At 37.2% G+C, this 25,821-nt stretch overlaps 3 protein-coding genes across 6 annotated transcripts; 1 reads left to right on the top strand and 2 right to left on the bottom strand.

Moving 5' to 3' along the window:
- Positions 1–315: 315 nt before the first annotated feature.
- Positions 316–3,109, bottom strand: LOC122032659 (omega-6 fatty acid desaturase, endoplasmic reticulum isozyme 2-like). 4 transcript variants are annotated; one of them, XM_042591977.1, is made up of 3 exons: positions 2,976–3,092; positions 2,803–2,892; positions 316–1,809 (listed from the first exon to the last, which is right to left on the bottom strand). In XM_042591977.1, the coding sequence occupies exon 3, from the start codon at positions 1,783–1,785 to the stop codon at positions 610–612; it is 1,176 nt and encodes a 391-aa protein (XP_042447911.1). In that variant the 5' UTR covers positions 1,786–1,809; positions 2,803–2,892; positions 2,976–3,092; the 3' UTR covers positions 316–609. The 4 variants fall into 4 exon arrangements, with proteins under 4 accessions (XP_042447911.1, XP_042447910.1, XP_042447912.1 ...); XM_042591976.1 differs by having other exon boundaries at positions 316–1,814; XM_042591978.1 differs by lacking the exon at positions 2,803–2,892 and having other exon boundaries at positions 2,976–3,109.
- Positions 3,110–9,478: 6,369 nt separating this feature from the next.
- On the bottom strand, positions 9,479–12,243 carry LOC122032039 (transcription termination factor MTEF18, mitochondrial-like). The gene has a single exon (XM_042591289.1). It carries the CDS (start codon positions 11,816–11,818, stop codon positions 9,872–9,874), a length of 1,947 nt encoding a protein of 648 aa, XP_042447223.1. The 5' UTR covers positions 11,819–12,243; the 3' UTR covers positions 9,479–9,871.
- Positions 12,244–13,561: 1,318 nt separating this feature from the next.
- Positions 13,562–15,913, top strand: LOC122031314 (RNA-binding protein 24-B-like). The gene is made up of 3 exons (XM_042590439.1): positions 13,562–13,675; positions 15,194–15,390; positions 15,466–15,913. The coding sequence occupies exons 1-3, from the start codon at positions 13,562–13,564 to the stop codon at positions 15,911–15,913; spliced, it is 759 nt and encodes a 252-aa protein (XP_042446373.1).
- The last annotated feature ends 9,908 nt before the right edge of the window (positions 15,914–25,821 follow it).

Genomic DNA, 25,821 nt, shown 5'->3' on the forward strand with positions numbered 1-25,821 from the left:
CATTATAAAATTATTATAATAAATAAAACAAGATTTGCTTTGTCCAAAACTTAAGGAGGGAGCTTTTGACTAAATAATCTATGCGGACCATTTGCTTTATTTATATTTGGCAAGGGTCCATTTCGATGCACTTAAGGAGAGAGCTTTTGACTAAATTATAAGTATCACCTTTTTTATTTATAAAACATAGTTTTTTTGTAGGGACTTAATCAAAACTTGAATTCAAAGTTTTGATTATAATATGTCATGAAAATCAAATAAAAAACGTGTCATGAAGCAGAGAGAAAAGTGCCATCTCAATTGACTTGTGAAACATGGTTTCCAACTCGTTAGGTGATCGGTTTAATATAATTCAACGAATGTGCATACACGCCATCAGATCAGCACTAGAAGAATAACACGAGGAACAACGACAGAAAATTTAGACACCAAGAGAAAGACACAGATAGACGACACTGACTCGATCGGTAGGGTGCAAAGAAGAACCACCGCGAAATTAATCGGCGATCAGAGCGATCGCCGGCTCATTCCCTAATATATCTGCTGCCTTTCTTGCTAATTTAGGAGTTGATCCAAGATGAGTTGTCGCGGCTGGGAGATTGATTTAGTTTAGAGCTTGTTGCTGTACCAGAAGACGCCCTTCTGCTTGCCGCCGGCGTCGGGTTCCACGTAGATGCACTCGCGCGCCTCCCTCCATATGGCCTTCAGCAGCGGCGTGCCGTCGAACTGATAGTACTCGCCTAGCAGCGGCTTGATGGCCTTGGTCGCCTCCATGGCGTGGTAGTGCGGCATGGTGGAGAACAGGTGGTGGGCGACGTGGGTGTCGGTGATGTTGTGGAACACTCTATTAAGCACGCCGTAGTCGCGGTCGACTGTGGCGAGCGCGCCGCGGAGCCAGTCCCATTCGCTCGAGTCGTAGTGGGGCAGCGCTGGGTGCGTGTGCTGGAGGAAGGTGATGGCGACGAGCCAGGCGTTGACGATGAGGAGCGGTACGCCGTAGACACGGACGAGCCACCAGAAGCCGTGGATGGTGGCTAGGTGGAAGAGACCGTAGGAGATGGCAACGAGACCGGCGTCGGAGATGAAGATCTGGGCGCGTTCGCGGTCCGAGTAGATGGGGCCGTACGGGTCGTAGTGGCAGGCGAAGCGGGGGTAGGGACGGCCGGAGACGTTGAAGGCGAGGTAGAGCGGCCAGCCGAGGGTGAGCGTGACGGCCAGGGTGAGCAAGCGGCCGAGAGGGTTGTTGAGGTACGCGGTGAACCAGGAGAGTGACGCCTTTTGCTTGGGAACGAACACTTCGTCGCGCTCCAGGGAGCCGGTGTTGGAGTGGTGGCGGCGGTGGCTGTACTTCCAGGAGAAGTAGGGAACCAGGAGAGCAGAGTGGAGGAGGAGTCCGACGGCGTCGTCCAGAAGGGAGTAATCGGAGAAGGCGTGGTGGCCGCACTCGTGGGCAATGACCCACACGCCAGTAAGCACGCACCCCTGTAGAGCCCAGTAGAGAGGCCAGGAAACGAGGGCGAGGGCAGTCGGAAGGTTGGGGATGAAGGCGAGTGCGAAGTAGAGGAAAAGGGCGGCAAGGAGCAGGTCATGGACGACGTAAGAGAAGGATCGGAAGATGGAGCGGTGGAAGCAGTGAGGAGGGATAGCCTTCTTAATCTGACCGAAGCTGAAGGATGGCTTCTCGGTGGGCGAGCGGTGGAGGGGTTTATCGCCGCCGCCACCGGGGCTAACAGAGAAATTTTTGGCCTCCTGCTCTTGGACTGTCATGCGTCCACCTGCGCCCATGGCTGCACTGCTCTAACTGCTCACCTGCACTATATAAAGCAGAATGACACATTAAGATGGAACTCAAAAGAAATCAAATAAGCTGTCTTCTGTGATTAAGAACAAGAAATCTTCGAGGAAAGGAATTGGAGAAGAGAGACGGGAGGAGCTATGCCATGCCCATGGAGCCTGGAGGGGACCAAGACAGAAGATTTGAGAGTTAAATCAATGCAACCAAGACCATGACATCCGAATCAAGCTGTTAGGAATGGCAAGTGGAAGGCTAGCGTTTTTCACGTGGTCTGTTCCACTGCCATGAGATCTGTCTGAGCGAAATAGGTGATGAATAATCCAAATTAATTTGTTCAAATTTTTCAGAAAAACAACGAATAGTATTTTTATTCTTGATCTATCCATCACTTTTGCCCTCTTCAAAAAATAATATTAGAAAATTGAGTCAATTACAAATAACCTGATAAAAACGCAAAGATTGTCGCTCTTTATCAATTAATAAATTGACAAAAATTAATCCGGCTAGAGGCTGACATCGTACAGGAGTTCCTTGCACATGGTTCTCATAGAAAAATAGGATCGGAAGGCAATGACTGCTAATCACGATGGCATGTTCGTCTCATGCACCGCCCAAACATTCACAATAATTGAACAACTATATCATTGCTGTCAGGCAACATCAAAATGGCGTTAAAAATTGCAAGTTCCAAGATACTCCAGAACAAAACATCTCACAGGGACTTCTATAATGAAGGAAGCAGATCTGTGTAAAGCGCTAAAGAAAATAAATATTCATCTACAAACAGAGAGACTAATCAAAAAATTTTTAAAAAAATGTCATGTGGGAAGTTTCATATTTCCAAATCTAGGGAATATAGGGATTGGGATAAAGAACACACCGGGAAACCTTACGTCTTTCAAGATCCGCATGAGACAAAAAAAAAAAAAAAGAAACAGATTCATCGGCGAAAACTTGCAGATCAAATCAAACACCAAAAGGAGGAAGATAGAGAGAACATTTCTCACCTCGACGAGATGAACTAGAGAAGAGGGGGCTATGATGAACACGAATCAATGGGGAGAAAGGGATCGAGACGATATTGCAAGATTCGAGCCCTAAAAAAACAGATTCATCGGCGAAAACACGCAGATCAAATCAAACACCAAAACAGGAGGAAGATAGAGAAAGCGTTTCTTACCTTGACGAGATGATTCGCTAGAGAAGAGGGGGCTATGATGAACAGGAATCTTCCCCCACGCCCTCGCTCTCTCCGTCTCGCTCGATCTCTTCTTCTCGCTGCCGCTCGTTTGGCGTGGAGGCATTCCGTTTTGCCTCTCTCACCGTTTTTATAGGCCAGCCACGAGCGAGAGAGATACCTCCTATTCACCAACAATAGAGGCCCAAGCCCGGGTCCTACTCTTTGGGTGCCACAATTGGCCGCTGTTTATTAACCAATCAACTCTATCCTAACTTGGCAAGTGACCTTTGGCCATTGGATAATGTGGCCCACGGATCACCCTTGGATCCTCGACACACAAATGTTGGATAATGTGGCCCACGGATCACCCTTGGATCCTCCACACCCAAATGTTGCACGGCCAAGATCTTTTTCAAGAAACATTTTTTAGATAGAAAACAAAGGACATTTTTTTTAATCAAATCATGAAACGGCCCCTTTATTTATTTTTTTTTCAAAGAACGCTCTATTTTTATTGTTCAACTCTCTACTATTATCCAACGGTCCTGCACCACTGTTTAGTACTGGTTATATTATTATCTCATCTAAATCTTGAACAGTAGTGGTTGCTTTACGGATTTGACCTACTTATCTAACAACGTATTTAATTTCGACCTATTTATCTAACAATATCCAATTGATTTAGAATTTGATATAAAAACTCCTATCTAGTATCGAAAGATTATTAAATAGTTATACATTGAACAATGACCTACTTCTCTAACCACATTTAGAATTTAATACAAACATTATTATATAATACTGAAGGATAATTATCTCGGGCCATGATATCACAGTAAAATATTCAGATTATTATTCAGATATTCATGATTCAACTTTTAACTATAGGATCATAATTAAAAAATATTGGGCTCTGGATTATCCGTTGTGCGCTTCCTGAGATTATATATATATATATTAGGAATAATTAAATAATTATATATAACTGAATAAAGGGATGAGATATTCTTTGTATAAAAAAAAATTAAAACGGAATGTTTTTAAATGATTTGTAAAAAAATGTCCTTTTCATTTTGACCCTATTTTTTTTATTATTTTCTAATTAAGCTGAAAAAAAACCTATTTTCTTAAAGCAGAACAATTCAAATCAACACGTGCGATCGTCTCAATTATTAGTTCGATCAAACAAGTTTGGTGGTTGAGGTGTTCAACTATTGAAACTAAGTAGATTTCTTTTCTCACCTAGATTTTTTATTGTTCATCGAATTAGGTAGGGTTAGTATTTGATTGAATTTGATGGGTACGAAGGGATGATAGAGATTATTTCATAAATAATTAGACTTGCGTAGTTGACATGGCAATGATCAAAATAATAAGAACAAAAAACTTAGGAGCATCGTCAACATCATCTACTAGCTTTATAATGTAAATTAATAACTATGATATGCATTGATACCATTGGTATCTAATTGGTTTTAGATCAGGATGCATCTACGTGGCCTCACGAGTTTCCGAGTCAGTCTGAGTTGGTCTGAGCTAAACCAATTTGATACCGCTCCGACCTCCTGACCAACCATTGGTCCGACCTTCTAGCATATGAAGGGACACAATAATTACCATAACATGAGGGATATATCAGTTACAATGTCGCCCTTTACAAAGGTGCTTCTCTTGGGATTCTTCTCCATGAGGTGTACTCATTGAACTTCTCTCCTGGTAAAAGGTAAGGAAAGGGAGGCTTTGATCTCATCATCTATTTTACTTTATATTTTATTATTTTCTTTATATTATCCTATTTGAGGTTTCATGGTGACTTAATCATCGGAGGGACCTCATCAGATAACTCTCGACGAGCCCTTTGACATCTATTATTCTTCACAGAGTCGACTATGTTATGAGGAGAAGGTTACATCACGAGGAGAAGGCTATGTCACTCAAGAAAGCTTATATGTCATGTCTCTTGGAAGCGAGATAGATTTTTACCGCCTCCATTGTCATCTTAAGGCATAGGCGGGTAAGGTTGATAACAATCATTTTGTCAGTATATTTTGATTCATATATATATACTTTTTAATCTTCTTATGTATTAATTTCATACTAGTATCATATTTCATGAGTTGTATTTATTTGTGGACTTAATTATAAATTATATTATATTTATGATATTTGATAATAATATTTTGATATATTCTTTGTAGACATCAAAAGATCATAGATCTAGACTAGATCAGACCCAAGTGAGCTCAAATCTATGTTTAAATGAGGACATCAAACTCTGAATAATCTGGATCGTCCATTCAAGATTTGAGGAGATCTGGCCTATTCATAAGAGATATGGTCTATCCAAGTCAAGGAATGGTAGATCACAACCATTGATCAAGATATGAAATTTTGGAATTAAATTTAGCTCAAATTCCACCGTTGGATATGATCTGGAGAATTCTCAGTTATCCTCTTAGATTTGGGATTAATTTAAAAGAGAAGAGAAGATGCATTGAAAGGGGGGATCGGATTTTGACAAAGCACAATGGAAGGGAGGCATGAAGAAGACATCACAGAGCGAAGGAAGCTCCGCCGGCAATTCCATCATCCATAACCGAGTTTTTTTGGGAAAGTTCGAGTGCTAGAGAGGAGAGGGACGCTACTCCTCTCTGGCACTAAGGTCCAGCCACTGATCATCCATTCACCGCCACCACTAACTTCTACCTGAAGTGTCATTTCCGTTGATTCTAAACCATCATTTAGATCTACCATTATCTTGTGGCAAGGAGAGTTTGAGGGAGTCTCTTCGCATCTCCTGATTACAGATCAACCACTTTCTAGCACTGATTGATCACTTCACCCACTGAATCGGATGTACCCGTGAGTTTTTTGGGTTGTTCAGTGAGCATTTTCTAAAGGATTGAAAAGAAATGATAGAGGCGGGGAGGGGAGGGAATATTGTTCATTTTAAAAAACGTTTATCTTTTAACAAAGTAAGCAGCGGAATAGAAAAATAAAAGCAATGTAAGTGACTCGTTTGGTTACTTATCCACTCCTACGTCAAGACCTGTGATCCATGATCGTTCCATTGGGACATTCACTAAAATCTTTCTTCTCGAAACTTTTGGAAAGAAGTAATTCGTATAATGAAAAGAATGATAGTAACACATTTACTATCTTCTTGTAAAAAGAATGCAAGCCAAATATAAAATATACTGACAAAGAATAGAAGATGAAACATGTCAGCACTTCTCAGCGTAGCAGGCTTGCAAGTGAAGTTGAGGCGCAAAACAATAGAAGTAGGAGCAAAATGCGATAGAGGATTCCACAAAAAAGTTGTTCTATCAGCCCGAGTCTCGAGGTTTTTTTATAAGCTTTGTTCGGTCGATCGAAAAGACGTTCAGTTGGCTGATTCTTTCAGTCGACTGATCTACCAGCTTTCCTTCTTCGTCAAGATTTGATCGCTACCTCATTAATAGAATTTATTGTTAAGTCAATCGATCTTTGGGTTCGGTCGACCGATCAACCCAATTTCCATCTTCACATTCAATCTTCTTTGTCATTAATATTTTTAATTATTCGATCGATTGATTCTTGGATTCAGTCGATCGATCTCTTGAATTCCAAGTTTTCCGAGATTCTATCTGTTAGAGTGTATACTAAAAGCCTAGCTTTTGTAAACATTTATTTTTAAAATAAAAGAATCACATTGGTCAAATATCTATATTTTATTTGTTAAAGTATAGTTGTTCAATTAATTTATATTATAGATAACATGGTGTGTGGTGTCACACACAGAAGATTATGTTATCAGTTCTTTATAAATTATAAACAGTTGCTCACGACAAAGATGGAAAGGAACAAACTATTGGAATAGTCGTAGTGTAATTAGGTGTTAGTTTATCTTGACTAATAAATTACACTAGTACACTCTAAGTGTATTGAGTAGGACTATTTTAGGTAAGTTCTTTTTATACTGACTTAATAAAAGAATTAGACCTTAGTTATTATGGAAGTGTGTTCTCTTAATCCTAATATAATAACAAATACATATATTTAGTATTTATTTCTTTAACTTATCAAAGGGTGAGATTTAGCTTGATAAATCAATAGGCCCGATAAGTTGGGAAATGATATTACTTATAGTGTATGTTGTTGATTATAGAAGGAAACTGTGTCCTAGTATTCTAGGTTGAGAATGTCCCCAAGAGGAGCTCATAAGGATTATCATGTTAAACCCTGCAGGTGGACTTAGTCCGACATGACAATGAGGTTGAGTAGTACTACTCTTGGACTTAGATATTAATTAAATGAGTTGTCAGTAACTTACTTAATTAGTAGACATTCGTTATCTTAAACACAGGGAGACTAACACACTCATAATAAGGAGCCCATAAATGTAATTTGGGATTAATGCGGTAGTGCAACAATAACTCTCTAGTGGAATGAATTATTGTTGATGAACTTGAGTTGTGTGTTCAGGGCGAACACGGGATACTCAAGCTCATCGGAAGGCCGAAACCAATTTCTCCTCTAGGTCCCTGTCGTAGCCTCATTAAAGCCTCAAGTCCATCCAAATATAAACCCATCTTGATGTCCAAAAAGGGGGTCGGTCCAATGCTTGGTGACCAAGCAAGGGCTGGCCACATCCTCCTCTATGGGGGCCAACCCTTTTGCTTGGTGACCAAGCAAGTAAGGGTTGACCATGATTAATTCAAATAGGAGGGGTGTTTTGAATTTTTAAAATCTTCTCTTTGTAGAAAACTATAAGTTTTAAAAGAGAGTTTTTAAAATATAAAATTTTTCTTATTTTAATTAGGTCACATGGTTTAATAGAGAGTTTTAAAAGTTTTAAAACTTTCCTTTTTTAACCATCCTCATGGTTTTAGAAAAAAGGAAGAGAAGTTTTAAAATTAAATTTTCTATTTTTGTAACCATGTTAAAAAAGGAAATTTTTAGAAGAGAAGTTTTAAATTTTAAAACATGGTTTTAATTTTTAAAACTTTCTTTTTTTAACATCCACTTTATGAAAGAGAACTTGTAAAATTTTATAAGAGGATTTATTCTTGTAAAATTTTATAAAAATTATTTTCTTCTCTCCTTGATGATGTGGCCGACCACCCTTGCTTGGTGCCCAAGCAAGGGGTCGGCCAATCAAAGTTTAAATCAAATCATCATCCAATCAATCCATGATTTGGTGATTGATTCAATCAAGAGGAAAGAAAAGGAAAAATAAAAAGGGAAAAGGAAAAACAAGAGGAAGATTTTAATTTTGTAAAAAGTCTTTTTTTATTTGCCTTGGGCAAGTAATATAAAAGAAGGGGAGGGGAGACCTCATGAGATAACACAATTCTTATTCTCTTGTTGGTGATCTCTTTGGTGGTCGGCCCTCTCTCCCTCTCTTCTCCCTTTGCTCTCTTTTGCTTCTTGGTGGTGGTGGCCGAAACTAGAAGGAGGAGAAGCTCTTTTGGGTGGTGTTCATCTTGGAGGATCGTCGCCCACACGACGTCCAAGGCGAGGCGAGGAATATGGCAGAAGATCTTGAAGTCATTAGCTTACAAAGAAAATGTATAACTAGTAATTTTCTTCTGCATCATGCTAATTATTTTTCTTTGTTAGAATTCCAAACACAAGAGACATTAGATTCTAGTTTTTTGGATTTGTTATTCGAGTTTGTGTTTTTTTTTTTTTGTTTTTTGAATTTGTGATTCGATTGTTTCTTTTTTGTTAAACCTAGAGTTATATAAGGAAATTAAATATTAGCTTTCCTTAAAAGGCTTTGTCTATGCGGTGGTAGATGCTCTCATACCCAAGAAGGTCATGTGCCTCGCCATACAGTCCTGGAAGTTAATTTTGAAAATTAATATTTAATTGAATTTATAACATAAATGGATTTGGATCAATAGTGTTAAATTTCGCTTATGATCCAAGTCTAAACCATTAATAACAGATAAGTTAAATTTGAAATCAATAATGTTAAGTTCTGTTTGCGATTCTTAACTTAACTTAGTTTAGTTTAATATTAGATAGTTCATCAATTTTTTCTTTATCTATTTACAAATTTAATAAAAAAATTTATTAATAAACATAGTTCATAAATTTTTTTTTATGGATATTGAACATAAATATTGTTCCAAACAATTCATAATATTTATTCATAAATATTAACATTTATGGATATTGAACATTAATATTGTTCCCAAATAATTCATAATATCTATTCATAAATATTAACAAAGAACAAACTGAAGACATACGTTTTAAATACAAATGTATGTAGTTTGATGAGTCGTTTATACATTTCATGCATATTAAGTAAACATAAATAAACTGAAAGCCAACAATACCACCACTGCTACTGTCAACTGTTAAAAGGCTTACTAGCTATCTGCAAAATCTTGGATCACAAGAAAATCTGCAAGAGTATATTTAATTCCATTTATACTGGGAAAAAAAAAAGCAAACTATTTCAGTAGGTAAGGGTTTTTTTAGTATTTTAGATTCAATTTTAAGAACTATAGTTTTTCTGTTACAGAGAAATTCATAATTAACAAAACTAAAGTTATATAAACATGGAATGCTTCTTGCAACCTCAGAGATGCTATATCATTATGAGAAACAAGCAGATGCTACAAGTCAATAAGATGCCATTGTGGCCCTGGAACACAAACTGATCCTTAAATGGTGCCCAATAAGCCAGAAAATAACTGAGCATGGCCAAATAAGTGAATAAGATACAAGGATTGGGAAGATCTATAATTTAGAGAAGCAGGTAGCGCACTCATAGGATGAATAGAGCTCATCAGAAACCGATCATTGCTTTTATCACTTTGAAGAATTTGTGACAAAGGAACATCGAATACTTGCAAGGATGAAAACTGGTAAACAGTAGGACAATGCTCCTAAACTTCTAATTATGATGCAAAGGAATTCTTCAACTTCTCCCATTCATTAGGCCCGTCTGGATGAAGACTGACAACAGATTTCACAAACCTTTTGTCTGAGCACGAGAGAATCGTACTCAAGGCCACATTTGAGCGGCCGATTTTCCTATTTTTTCTAGATGATATTATCTTTCTTTCTTTGATCCAAGCATGCATAGTAAACCTCAGCTTCATCTTCTCTATGCTGTAGCACAAAAATCCTGGAAACTGGACAAGTGACTCGATTGAATAGCCCAAGTGATTCAGAAGATAGTCAATCTTTTTCCCAAGTGTATCTGTTGACTGATTAAGTATGGCAGGAACTACCTTAAGCATCTGAGTGATACTGTTGCAATCTAGTCCAGCATTCACTAAGAAGTCAAATCGCTTTTGCAATTTGTCTCCTCTTCCTACAAACTTGCTCAGTGCTTTAGCCATTTCATCAGAGTTTTCTATAAACCCCAGCTTCATCAAGAAATCCGTCTTTTCTTGAAGAAAATGTCCCTTGATTTTACTGGGAACCAGAACATCAACCTTTTTACTTGAGACTAATGTTCCAAACTGACTGGGATCTTCTTTTATAATCTCACACAACCTTACATCGGATATATTTAGGCTTGCCAAAACAGCATCAGGTTTCTTACACGAACAAGAACCCAAAACTTGAGCATGGGATGATAAAATGCTGCCAATATCATCTCTTGGCATTCCAATCTCTGCTAAGAAATGCACAGACTGCAACAATTTTTTTGTGAAGTTCCCATCCAGGATTTGAGGGTACTTCGCAAATAAAACTAATATGTTGGGCTTTCTAAGACCCAGCTTTAACAGGATTGCAACTAAAATGTATATTTTCTTTCCAGAATCATCAAAAACGAAATTTGGGTTGTTTCTAACCAGAGAAGACAATTCGGTAATTCCATCAAGAAAATTCAGCATACCAAGAATCCATTTCCAATTATACGATTTCTTATCTGACAAACATCCTCGGATGCAATCCAGCTCAATACCTAGGCTCTTCAATTTCCCAACAACCTTATGGAAGTTTGCATTTACACCACCAACTAAAAGTGTAGGACAGCATGTAACAAGCTTGATAATGGTAGATTTGCTGAGCCAAAGTTCTTCATAAGCACAAAGCTTTGAGTGCAAAACACCAAGATCATACCTGAATATTTCAGTCCCTTCTTTGTACATCTTACCAATCTTTCTTCTGGGAACTCCATAGTTGCAAAGAGTATGATAGTTCTCGAGCAAGACATCATCATCATTGAGGAACATCAAATTACGAGGAAGGAGGGGTTGAATTTCCAATGGCTTCAGACCCAAACTTTCAAAGAAGGGCTCAAACTCATTGATGGGGTGATAGCGAAGGTACCTAGTGAGGGATCTCCCCACATCATGCTCATTGCCAATCTTCTCAAGTATACGCTGGAGGAACTCAGGAGAATTCTTGCTAATATGTTCAGCATCCATGAAAGGCAGGCCTCTGGTAACATGAAGGTAGTCAAGGAGAGCATTTTGAGCATCAATTCGGCCAGAGCGAGTGATTCTCTGTCCAGTAGAATCATTAGGAAATGGTTCTGCATGCAAGTCGGAAACAGTCAGAGCAACTCGAGTGCCAGAAAAGAAACGATCTTGCTGCCGATTTAGAGGGCTCTTGAAAATCAAGGCGTTTCTAGTGGCGAATCTGTGACAAAGCCATGTACTTCCGTGATCCGACAATGGGGGTTTTCGCTGATTGGAATCGCTAAATAGGAATTTTGCACTGGCAAACAAGGCAGGAAGAGAAGAACTAGAGAAAAAGTAACGTTCAGCATTTTTCAAATTACTTCTGTTCATAGGAGAACTAACAGAAATACTGGGAAGAATCAGAGATGCATTCGATTGGTAACTTTTGGAAAAACGAATGCCCCGAATCAATAAGAGAACTGTCATTACTCGTTCCTCTAAGCTCGACGATCGCCACTGGTTAACAGGAGGTGATATATATATGCAGTGGATACCACCCCAAGATTGCAGTAGGATTTGCTGCGTACCTTAAATTGCAGGGTTTCAGGCTGTTCTGGCTTCTCCTGCGAGGGAAAGACGAGTTCTTCGGGGTTGTTCTGGAAACTATGAGAGGGCGAGAAGGAGAGTACAACTTGGACCTTTTACTGAAACCCTAGATTTGCTGTTCTCCGGAGAGACGAGATCTTTTGGATTGGGCGCGCGATCAAGATCTGGAAAATATGAGAGGAAAGCATGAGTCTGGGCTTTTGCTGGAACCCTAGATTAGGTTGGGCTCAGCGAAGAGACAGTTCTTTCCCCGGGGTGGAAAGGTGGAATTTTTCGATCCGGGTAGATTGGCATCAGCATCGTCCTTTGCGAGGTCATGGCTTCCTCTATTTTTTTTTATTTTATTTTTTTATTTGACATTTCTTTTTTATTTATTTCATTGATAGTTAATTAAAAATTTTCTTATTCTTTTCTCTCTTAATTTTTTTTCCTCATTGATTGGTAATTGTTTTTCCGTTTTCGTTTTTAACTTTTTCCCTCCATCCGTTCGTCCAGAGGGTAAACAGACAGAGAGAAAATATATATAAACAGAAGAAAATTTTTTGTTAGTTTTCCTCCCTCATATGTCCACAAGAGAAATAAAAAAAATAAACCTCTTTAATACGGAGGAAATAGATTAATAGAAAAATAAAAATATAATATGACTACTATGAATTAAATTATTATATTAATTTTATAAAATATATCTTTTCGAATTCTAGAAACAGTCGTTTGTAAAAAACAAGGTAAGATTACGTACAATGGATCTTTCCCCAAAATCCTATATGATAAAAACTTCGTACATTGGATTATCTTTTTTTTATTAATTTTAAACTAATCAAAATAAATTCAAATTATCCTATCATATATATTTGTTGGACTTTAAGTAACCCTAAATTAACTTTTATTTAATAAGCATCAACAATTTGATAATATCAAAATTTAAATTAAACATTCAACATTTTAAAGATAACTCAATAGTTAACCTCCATAATAATCCAATATTAATATTTTTTTTAATTAATACATTTATATTTAAAAAAGAACCTAAATCATTTCCGTTATAAACTGAAAATTTAAACCTTCTCTTCAGTTGCAATGGTTCTTTATTTATGCTGATATGTTATTCTTTGAATCTACTCTTTTCTCTATCCCATCATCTGGTCCCAACTTTGTTATAGAGGTTCTTCGTATATCCACTCTTGTTTGTTTCTTCACCATCCTCTCCCACAGATGTAGCGACACTAGAGCCTTATCCACTGACAGGGGCATAGCTACATAGGGCCGAGGGGTGCGACCGCCTCCCTTGAAATTTTGGAGGGAAAAAATTAATACAGTGATTTAAAAAAAAAGATTTAGTTATAAATTCTAAAACTATTAGGATTTTTTCATAAAATATTCAATTAAAATAAACAGGAATTCAAACCTTTTTTTTCTCTCTTTCCGCAAATTTTTTTTGTCTCTCTCGATATTTTTTTCTCTCTCCCATTGTCCATATTTTTTCCCCCTCTCCCCTCCTGTGTTTTCTTCCTCCTCCTAATACCCTCTCATTTTTTCTCTCCCGTGGCCTTCTTCCTCTCATAATCCCCTTATTATTCTTTCCCTAACCTTAATTTTACCCTCAAAATTCTTCACCGCACATTGATGTCATTGTCATCCATGTTGCTATCGCCGCTATCACCAGCACAGCTGTCATTTGCTACCAGCGTTGCCGTCGTCGCTTTACCAACTCTCCACGGCAAATGCGTTTTGATTGAGGTAAAGTTTTCTTGCTTTATCTCTTTCGATTACGAATTTAAGTGTTGGGAAAACATATAGTGTTAATTTTTAATATATTTATAATTTTATTTGGTAGTTAAGTATGTCAAATATTTATAGATATTGAGATCTTCTATGCATTTAATGTTTGATTTGTTATATGAAGGTGATCAATTTCATTGACAATCATTTAAAATTTGATCAATTAAATCATATCATTTATTGCTTCTCATCATATAATTCACTACAAGAAAATCTACAATTAACGATGAAATTTAATTTTCGTCACTAATTATCGATCGAAATAAATTATGGTTAGTAATTTAGCGACAACAATTAAATTTCGCTGTCAATTCCATCTCTATACCTATTTAAGCTATTTAATTAACTACTAAAATTTAATTCCCTCGCTATTTTAGCAACAAAATAAGTTTTCATCACTATTTTATCGACTCAATTAAGTTTCTGTCACTAATTAACTTTCTAATTAAGATTTTTACTCTCGATTTTTCTTCCCAGCGCCCTAAAATCTTCCTCTATGATCGACCTTCTCTCCGACCTCTGACATGCTCCTCTTCGATTCCCAATACTAGCATGCATCTCGTCGGTATGCACAATTTTCTCCCGTTCCCTCTCCTCTTTTAGTGATTACTTGGCGGTGGCCTCACAGCGAGGTCTCGCTTTAACTATATCCTCACAGTGAGGTCTTTCCTTGGTTGCGACCTTGCAGTAAGATGGCGAGATTGGGCGTGACCTCAGTAGTGTGCTGTGGTCAGCTTGAATTTGCCGCTCCTGAATGTAAATTCTAGCTACGCCACTGTCCACTGATAACCTATAGCAGAAGTTGAAGAGGTATGCTTGTTGTTACAAATACTCCTTAAGGTTCCCCTGCTCTTTCAGCACGCTCACTATCCAATCTGCTTGATCCTAGTGTTCATAGTGTTTTTTTCAAAATTTTTGTGTGGTTTTCACATTCACTATTTCCAAAAGTATGTATTACTTTCTTGTTATATATATATATATATATATATAATTTCCCTTCAGTAGTGATATAAATTAGAAGAGGAATAGCAGTCTTACAGTTACTTTCATTATGGTCATTCATGACGTTTTATTCATTGTTTCATATGTATCAATTGACTTTTGGTTTAACTTACGTTGTGGGTAGTACACTACATAGTCAAGGTCGCAACTAGACTTGTTGGTCATAAGCATTATCAATTCTTCATCCTAGTTGGTATGCATCTAAAACAACAGTCTAGAAGATGATTTTCTGAACATATTTTTAATGCCAATGTAGATGCCCAAGTAGGCGAAATGTCCCTTGTTTTTAATGAATTGTTAATTTAAACAGTTTAGTTGCACCATTTTGTTTTGGTAACTCGAGTACTCCATGGCAACCGTTTCATCTGCTTTTGATCTAACATTCTTAACTAGTTAGTCAGAAGATAATTAAATTGGTGGATTTTCTTTCTCGAGTGAAGATCCCAACTTGAATTTGTGTTTTTCTACCATTAGGGACGTTTGGCTACCTGTAATCTTGCATGGGATGGCCTAAACAGTACTTCGGGGACTGGTGATTTAGCACTGAGAAAGATATACATTGGAGGTCTTTCTCCAAACATATCCAGCGAAATCTTGCTCAATTTCTTCGGTAGGTATGGTGAGATTGAAGAAGGTTCGGTGGCATACCATAAGGAGACTAACAAATCAAGGTAGTGCCTTGTTATATCTGTTTCACTTTCATACACAACAATTGTTGATAACAACTTTGTTTTCTTTTTGAGCAGAGGATTTGGTTTTGTCACTTATAGGACAGCTGAGGGTGCAAAGAAAGCCATAGATGATCCAAATAAGACTCGGGGTCGGCTATACAAAACACTCAGTTTTCATTTTTGCTCACAACAAGTATTTCTTGTTGCCCCCTCAACAAAATCTTTACATATACAGGGAAGGAACATTACTGCGAAGCTAGCTGATGCCCCTAGGAGCAAAGTAATACAAGCACAAGTTCCGACTGCTGTTGTCCCTATGCACATCCCAGTTCCTATTGGATATGCACCGATGGGAAAGGCACAGGTGGGCAGCTATGCTTCGTATCCACCAACAATGGCAGCATATCTCACTGCTTATGCCTCAACCCAGTTCACAACTGCAGCACAGGTTTCGCACCCACAGACAGGGAAAAGGAAACAAGTTGTAGTGCCTGCCGTAGAGTCAAATGGAGTTACTGGCTAAGAGTTTTCGGTATCTCATAGGCAAAACTTTATTTAGCTCTTGTGGCAGATTTTATATATTCTGTTTTTGTAGTATGTATTCCAAGTATCACACATTGTAGTTTATAGCATGTATATGCAATTTTTTCTGCTTGAGTAGTTCTTGAAGAAATTGATAACCGGTAGTGTGTGTTTTAGTGTGGCCTTTTAGAATGACTTCATACTTCTCATTCCTCTGATAAAATGTATATTTTATTGTACTAAAATAATGTTGTTTGTTCATGAAATTGTAGTGGTATTGTCCATACGCCAAAGTAGTAATTGATTATCACACTTTTTTTTAGAAGTGTTAATCTATATGTCCTACGCCAAAGTATTAATTGATTATCACACCTTCTTTTTTTTTTTTTTGATAATTTAGATATCTAACCCATCGAACCAACTAATTCTAGAGATAATCAGAATTATCACACACTTGATGACCCTAACCCTCTGTTTGGATGGAATGAGGGAAGGTTCATTAACGGAAGGGGAAAGAAGGGGAAGGAAGGGGAAGTGAGGGGAAATAAAGTTTTTAACTTCTCCTTGTTTGGGAGGGATGGAAGGTTCATTAACGTAACATGTGTTACTTTGTTTGGGAGGAAAGGAAGGAGAATGAAGGTTAAATAAATAAAGTTATAAAAATATCCTTATTTTTTAAATTAGAAAATTTTCATAATATTAATATTTATTTTATAAATATAAATTAGATATTTTTAATAATAACATTAATTTTTTTATATTATCATTTAAATTAGCTATTTTTTAATTAAAAATTAAATTTTTTTATACTATTCATAACAAAACAATGAATTGTCGATAATCAAGTAATTAAATGAGAAATAATAAAAATAATAATTTTAGAAATCTTAAATAAAAAAATTTGAAAGATAACACTGATAATGAGAATTTCTATTCTTTAAAAACTTATTAAATTTTGATAAAAAAATTAAAAAATAATAGATATCCTCTTAAATTTTGACGACAAAAATATTTTCTCCCTTCAAATCAGTTAGAAGTCGGATCCTCTCCTCTAATAATCTGCTAGCACGCGAGCTGTGAAGAAGGCAAGGAAATTGAACTCCGACGACATAGTAAAATTAGAAATTGAAATATTTCTTAAACTATTAAGAACAGGGATAAAATTGAAATAAAAAATATTTTATTTTCCCTTCCCCTTCCTTACACCCCAATTCGGGGTGTAAGAAAATCTTTCTTTTCATGGGTAACGAAGGTTAAAGCTTACCCTTCCTTATCTTTCCTTCCCTTTCCTCACTCCTTCCCAAACGAGGTTCAAAGTTTCTCTTCTCCTTATTTCCCCTTCCTTCCCCTTCCCTCACCTCCTCCCAAACATACCATAAGAGTTTTATGATCAAGCAATTACCTTCCTACTCTGTTTACTATTTGCCTCTGGGAACATCAATGACTTCTAAATTACACGTTTTCATCAGTGAAACATGAAGCTGCTGAAAGGGTGATAAGCTAATTGCATAGGTTATAAAATTTGAACTTTGAGCATCAGAAATCCGAAAAGGGATAATATTATCTCAAACACCTGCCTAAAGCAAGCAAAATTCTCATTTAAGATAGACACCTTACAGTTTCTTCAAGTGACACCTTGATTGCCCAAGTTTAACAGGATCCATCTTACCATGACACAAGACTTCATTCAGGAAAACCAACAATACAACCAGTCTGCTATCATCTGTTATAGGGTTGCTTGCTATCTGCAAAAACTTGGATAAAAAAAAAAAAATCTATTTTTGAGTTTTTTATATTCGAGTTTAAGTATTTAAATTGGAAATTGTTTATCCACTTAACTTATGAATTATACAATTCTCTAACTCAATCCATCAGAAATTCAGAATCCATAAAATTGAAGTTATATAATCAGTGTTCTAAAAATCAACTTAGGCGGCCGCTTAGGCGTTAGACGTCAGTTTACCGTACCGAAAATATACTAGCTAGCCAGCCGAGGTGACCTTGGTGCCTATGTGGGATTAGGCGGCCCTAGCTAGGTGCCCTCCTAAACAGGATTAGGCGGCCCTAGACAACGACTAATCAATCGAATCGTCTAGGCGCCACAGAAATAGTATAGAGTTTTCATAATTTTTTTTAGTTTAGACTTAAATTTAAAGCTCAATTAAAAAAACTGAAATATAACTTTTTTGTGTTAGACTTAAGTTTTATAAGCTCTAAACTTTGGTCTAATAAGAAAAGAAATAGATTAGATGTCAACATGTTGAACAATCTAGTATTTGTCCAATTTAATGCTAGATTATTGAACAAACAAAAAAAAGAGAAAGAAAGGAATATCGATGCCCTTTTTGTAAAAGATGCTTCAAATGCACAAGGTTGGATTATGAATGGTGGATGGTGGGGAAGATGATAAAGTTGAACTAGGTTCCGAGATTACTTGGCAAATAGTTGATGAAGCAACTGGAGTAGATGAAAATCTACAATCCCGAAAAAGCTCTAGAGTGAGAGAACTTCACGAGAATGATTTTACATTTGAAGAAGAAGAGGATCACAATAATGATATTGAATTTATGTCCGATGAAGAACAAGTTATTGAAAATTATGAATAAAAAATAAAATAAATTTATAATATTTTATTAGTTGTATAATTTTGAAGTAATTTTAAATTTGATGTTATTGTGTTGGAGTTATAAAATGTGATTTATTATGGAATTTATATTGATACCGTGAAATCCGTCGAGCGACGCCGAGTTCTCGCTTAGGCGGCCTAGGCGCTATGTAACCCCCAAATTTCATGATTTGGAGTCCTAAAAGACCTTATTAAAATCTAGAAATACTTTAGAAAAATTCTAGAGATTTTATAGGAATTTATAGAATATTTTTATGCAATTTTTGGAGGTCATTTGATATTTTTACTAAACGAATGAAGTTTCGACAAAAAAATATCCAAGCCGAGAATTGAACCCACGACCTTTGACTCGGTCAAAACCCGGTTCACCAGGTGGGCAAACGGATTTTTCTGTTTAGAATTGGTAGCAAATTTATTTAAGAATTAGTTAATTAATAGAATATTAAGGTTATAAAAAGAGGAACTTAGGGTGGGATAATTCTAATTACCCGTAACCTAGCTTTTCTCTTCCTCCTCTCGCGTGCGCGGAGATTTTTGCCCGAGTGAAACCGAAGCCAAGATTAGGGTTTTCTCCGGTGTCTCCGGCGGCCGGCGAGCGCCCCTCTCTGTGAAGTCTTCTCACCATCGAGCTCCTCTCGTCAAGAAGGAAGCTGTGAGCACAAGAAGAGACCAAGAGATCGAGTTATCCAAACCCTAGAACCCTTCCTCTTCCCGGTTTTGAGTCCAAGGATAGGTAAGTGCTTCCTCACCTGCAGTAGAGTAGCTTCGGGTTCTCGTTTCTTCCTTGTTTTCGAATTTTGCTATGGGGATTTCCGTTTAGGGCTTGTTGCCGTGAGGTTGATTTCTTGTGAAACCTGCTGCCGAGAATCTCAAGGAAAGGAATTAATTGGTTTGTTAGGCATATGTTTTGGTTTCTACAGATTTCGGATTTATGCTGTAAAATTCTATTTAGCACATCATTCACTTCCTTTGTTTCCCTGCGGTGATGTTCTTGTAGGAAGATGAGAAGGGGTTTCATTGGGTTTGGCAAATAGTTAGGCTTCTCAATTCTGATAACAAGCAAGTTGATTTCTTAGGTTGCAAATCAGTAAGTTTTATTCCTTTTGTTATAAATTCAACAGGTTAGTTAATTTAGTTTTCCTTCAACAAGTTAGCTAAATTCAGTCATAGTTTTTGGTGCTAGTTAGTGGGCACGAATAGCCCTATACATATATATATATTTAGCATCTGTTTAGACCCTTTTGTACTATGTAGTGGCACGAGCAACCCTTACTCCAAGTACATAGTGATGGATCGAAAGCGCTAGAGGGAGGGGGGGTGAATAGCGCTCGTGGCTATTTTAACGATTTTAAAACACAGAGTTGAAACGCAGCGGAAAGTAAAAGCAAACACAACAGACGCAGATGTTTTACATCGTTCGGAGCCTATGGCGACTCCTACTCGAAGTCCCACGGTCCTTGACCGCTTTCGGTGGGCAACAACTATAATATCGGAAAGATTACAATTTGAATTACACTTAATGCAATAAAAAACTAATACTGACAACAAAAGATCGAAGAGTTTGAGCTTTGGGTTGTCAACGTCGAGTAGTAGCACTTCAAGGTCGTCTCGTTGGCAGCACTTCACAGAAGAAAGTTTAGAATTCGTTGTTGTACAATAGCTGCTCCCTCGACCCTCTTTTTATATGATATCCCGAGCGCCTGGATCCCTTCCGGGCGCCTGGAGTGTGACGTGGCCAACCAACCAGGATGCTCCACGTGGCGAAGTCGCGGCAGGGATAAAACTTGGTCCCGGGCGCCCGGACCTGTTCCGGGCGCCTGGACCTCCGGGCGCCAGGATCCATCCCGGGCGCCCGGACCACCTTTTTCCAGCAGGTTCCTCACCTGCAAACAAAGGTTAGTCCGAGCAAAATACCCTGTAAGACAGTGTTAGAATCTGATAAAACACAGTAAGGAATAACTGACAGTCTTCGGACTGTCCGAGTCTGACTTCGGATTCCCAACCGGAAACCCTAGGTCGACCCGACGCCTACTGTTCCCTCTACGGGGAACGCGTCCTCACCTACTCCCCTCAGGAGAGATTACTTGATGCCAGTCCGGTCCTCCAGACCGACTGGACTTCCCGCCTAGGGTTACCACCCCCTAGGACCTAGGGTTACCACCCCCTAGGATTTTTCTCCACCTAGGGTTACCGCCCCCTATGACCTAAGGTTACCGCCCCTTAGGGTTTTCCTCCACCTAGGGTTACCGCCCCCTAGGACCTAAGGTTACCACCCCTTAGGATTTTTCACTTGCCTAACCGCAGCTAGGACTTTCCTGAAACACTCATTCAAACATGTTATATCACACACTAACTTAACTTTGAATCCTTTGCCATTATCAAAACTAAGGTTCGATCGTCGGATGCTTCCCGCACCAACACATAGTTAGTTTTCTGTTGAGATACACAGTAGGTTTTAGTTTTGTTCATGCTAAGCAATTGACATGAACGACAATAGTTTTGGGAGCAGCAGTTGAAAGAAAATAGAAGTAATAGCTTTGAACAAACGAAACAAGTTATATAGGTTCCATGATTTCAGCTAGTTCTAGTTTGATTTACGTTACGGAAGGGGAACGTACAGCTCTGTTAGAGCTTAGAACAATATTGGATTTGGTGTTTGCTGTGGGCAACGTACAGCTCTATTAGAGCTTAGGACAACCCTTCCTTCTGGAAATTTCAGCAGGAACGAACATTTTCCTTGGAGCCTTCTGTTAGTTTCCACAGCAGTTTTATTTGTGTTATTTAGAGGGCACGAACAGCCTTTAATCTAAGTACAGAGTATTAGTTTTCTTTGCTATTTTAACAAACATGATCAACCCTATTGTTAGCATTGCAGTTTTAGTTACTTCATTACTTTAACAAGCATGAACATCTACTCTCTAAGTGTATGCAGTTCTTTTTTTAAGAATGCAGATTTTTCTTCTTTGATTTATTTCTGCTGTAGCATGCCTAAAGATTTCAGAATTGTTTTCCTTTGTTTTAAACCTGTTGTAGCATGTTTGAAGAAGTTAGATATGCTTTCTTTTGATTTGTCTCTGATATAGCATGCTTATAGAAGTCAGATTTTCTTCCCTTTAATTTAATCCTACTATAGGATGCCTATATTCTTTTAAGAGTTTAAGAAAAATATAAGAAAGATAAAGAAAAGAAAGAAAAAGGTCAATGCCTTAAGTAGATCCCAAAGTCAAGACTTTAGGAATTTTGGCACACAAGGTGCTAAAGAAAATGCCGAGACATCATATAGAAGTATTAAAAGATAACAAGTAGTTTACTTTCATCAGTGGCACTGTGCTGGACTCTCAGTTGTCCTTGGGTTGAGCTCCCATAGTCGTCCCTAGGTTTAGATAACCTAGTAGTAACGGCATGGCCGACGGTCGACGACCCGAGGGTCGCCAAATGGGTCACCAAATGGGCCGCCAAATGGGTCGAGTCGTTACAAAAGTAAAAGCACAGTTGCCGGGCCCAAGAGAAGTTGATTATTATTTTGAAGTATTATAAGTATAAGTTTTTTTGAACGAGTAAAACGAGTTTTACATAAACATAAAGTATTAAAGATTAAGTTAGAACAAATGAAATAAGTTTTATATAGTTCTAAAAATCAGTAAGTTTAGTTCTTTATTCTACCATGTTTATCTAGTGGATGAGTAGTTTTCATGTTTACCTATTAGATGAGTAGCATGATTAGCTATTAGAATTACATGAGTAGATTCCTTAGCTTTTCTTTGCTATTAGTTTGACATGAGCAGTTATGTTTATGCTTTATTTCTTTTTAGAGCATATAGTTTCTAGTTCTTTTCGTATACATGCACATTCGTGATTTTGTGAGTTAGATAGCGCTTACTAAGCAAATTTTGCTTATAGATTACACTTCCTCTTACTGCAGATACAGGAAAGGAAAAGATATAGAAAGGAAGGCGACAAGGAGGTGTTCGAAGGATGTGTGATGCTAGGACTATGGAAGCCTTGGGACTAGGAAAGAAGTTTTAATTTTAGTTTCCGCATTTTAGTTATTGTAAACATTTGAGTTGTATTTTAAGTTCATGTCATTTGAGATTATTCTGTTTAGATTGCATGTAGGATGAGTTTAGTTTAGTAAGTAGATATTTGTGTGTTTGATACTTATTTAACTGCGTGGTTGATTGATATGTGTTCCAGCCGCTTGTGGCTGAGTATATATTGCATGTATTGTTGAATATGGTCACCGGTACAGGGGAGATTCTGTCGAAATTTTTCGGTAGGGTTTCCATGTGATTTTTAATCATACCGGTTAAGTAGAGTTAGTAGTTAAGTAACGGTCATCCTTAGAGAGTAGTAGTAGTAGTAAGAAGGGTGGTCGTTACACGCTAAGCACTGGGGTAGCTCCCGACTAGCATCTAGTGAATTTTAGAACCTGACATATAACATGGAATGCTTCTTGTGACCTTAGAGATGCTATATCACTATGAGAAACATATAGTTGCTATAAGTCAATGAGTTGTCGTTGTGGCCCGTCTGGAACACAAACTGATCCAAAAATGGTGTCTACTAATCCAAAAAAAAAGAACTAAATGTGATAGAAGGTTTAGGAAGATCTATAATTTAGAGAAGCTGCTATCATGCTCATAGGATGAGTAGGCATCAGAACCCGACCATTGCTTATGACTATACCACTTTGAAGAACATTGGTGCCAAAAGAACACCGAATGTTTGTGAGGATGGAAACCGGTGAAGGGTAGGCAATGCTGCTAAACTTTTAATTTGATGAAAAGGAATTCTTCAACTTCTCCCATTCGTTAGGCCCGTCGAGATGAAGATTGACGACGTATTTCACAGACCTTGTGTCTAAGTATGCAAGAATCGTACTCAAGGCTACACTTGAGCGGACAATTTTCCTATTTCTTCCAGGAGCTATTACCTTTCTTTCTTTGAGCCAAGCATACAGGTCCCAAAACTCGAAAACTCGTAAATCGAAATGATATGGAAATCCAAAAAACATAAAACCTAGCAGTCAAACTTAAACTTTCTCTGATACTAATAAAATTATCACACTGTGAGAGTATACTTTTCCGCCAAACCAGATGGTACACTTAGTGATAATATGAGAAATACGATATCGAACTTAGATCAAGCAAAATATACATTGATGCAAAATAAAAATATGCTAATTTTTTTAAATACCAATGCATGTATACATGTGAACATATTAAACTAATTACCAAAATAAAACCAATAATCAAACAATCAATACGATAACACCATAAATACAAGTAGCGGAAAAATAAACCAAACAACTGAAAGAAATCTGAACTTGAGTGGGAATGATAGCCAAGACCTCTAAATGACATAACACATTCTCTATCTGTTAACCTAGAAATCAATGAAAAAGTAAGGAGTAATGAGTACAACGACTTAGTGAGTATAAGAAAGATAATACATGAAACTACATAGTGTAAGGAGATCAAAAGGAAACAGTTTTACATTACAATACTTACTACACAAGTAAGAGCATCAATATAATTATATGCTAATAAAAGCATAATCAACTACATAACCCTCCACTAAGTTACTGAACCAGGTATAGCTAGTAAATCGGAAGTACATACAATACATTCAGAACCTCCTGCATAAAATAAGTACATAAGAAGTATATAACAAACATATAACAAGTTCTAACTGTACGCCATAACATACTACCAGGAATGAGCCTCATAAGCAATCAAGGTACACATTATCTACAACCGACAATACACATTATCACCATCGGTCTAGTGAGCAGATAGGATGAGGTAGCTATCTAACTCCTCAACTACTAACTGCGGGCGACAATATATGCTACCACCATTTGGCCAAGTGGACAATTAGAGAGCACATAAATGTCATTGTCTGTGGATGACAATATACGCTACCACTATCTAGTCTAATGGGCAAACAAGACATGTAACTATCTCGATACGGATTATGGGCGACAACACACTACCACGAATGATCATGTGGGCAGTCAAGATATACTAGAACACAACCCAATAATGACAAATAAGCAATAACGATCACATCGAAGAGTAAACTCTGCAAACTACATCATAGTCTTATGATATCGTAAGTATATACACAATCAAGCATGAAGAACAATAAGACTTCATAGATATCAAATAAACTCAATGTAAGGAAAAGTAATAAAGTATCAACCTCATAAATCGATCTAGAGTAGAGTTAGGGTAAGCAAACAACTGTTGTCTAATTAATATATAACAATAAATAATCATGTATTAAGATCAACGAAATTATAAAGGTCAAAGATGAACTACCCATCTATAATGTAGAACGTCCTAATCATCTTCAAATCTAAGACTCTGCCTTGAGCTCAAATCTACAAGTAAAATGTACACAACTATTTAAGTACTATAATAATCCAAATAACAAACTCTAAATGATTTATTCCCCCCATTAATTAAACTTTTAATAACTTAGTTGATCAATTTAAACCACATATAATTCTTAATCAATCAATCAACTAATCATTTCATAAATCTCATTAATCAATCAACTAATCAATCCATTAATTCATTTATCGATTATACATTCAACCTATATTTAATTAACTTCTAAACACTTCCAATTATGTTATTTCTTATGAAATTTATAAAGATAACTAATCTAATTAATCAAAAATAAATCCATTACACTCAAATTAGTGATAATTGGATTCAATTAAGGTTTACCTAATTCTATTTAATTATTTCATCTAATTAATCCTCTAATTAATTAGTTAATCATCTAATTAATTTTGTTAATCATCAATTAAATAGTTAATCACTTTAATCAACCAAATTTAAACAAATTAATCTAATTAGCTGATTAATACACTCAAATCACCCCTAATTAAATAATCAATTTTTATTTAATCGTTATCGACAGCCCTTCTCAATTGACTGTGGGTCCCCAATGAGTGTCAGTTAGTGTTGAGCAGATGGTAGAGGAGTCAGCATCGGCGTCGACCGGCGGAGGAGGCAGGGTGACGACAAAATAGCTGTGGAAAAACCTTGGCGGCTGGTACGTGATCGTGCTCAATAGTGACCCATGGAGTTCATTAGTTGCTCGCGATGAAAGCCCAGAAAGATAGCCGCAACTGTTCTCTGACCGCAAAGAAGGCATCATCGGTGGTGGAATCAGGTGCGATGATAAGTAGTAGAAGAAGACATCGTACGGAGGGAGAGAGAGACCTACGACAACATACTTGGTGCTCGGTTGAAGATAGTGGAGACCCC

The sequence above is a fragment of the Zingiber officinale genome, chromosome 11A, assembly GCF_018446385.1.
Source record: "Zingiber officinale cultivar Zhangliang chromosome 11A, Zo_v1.1, whole genome shotgun sequence".
Lineage (NCBI taxonomy): Eukaryota > Viridiplantae > Streptophyta > Magnoliopsida > Zingiberales > Zingiberaceae > Zingiber > Zingiber officinale.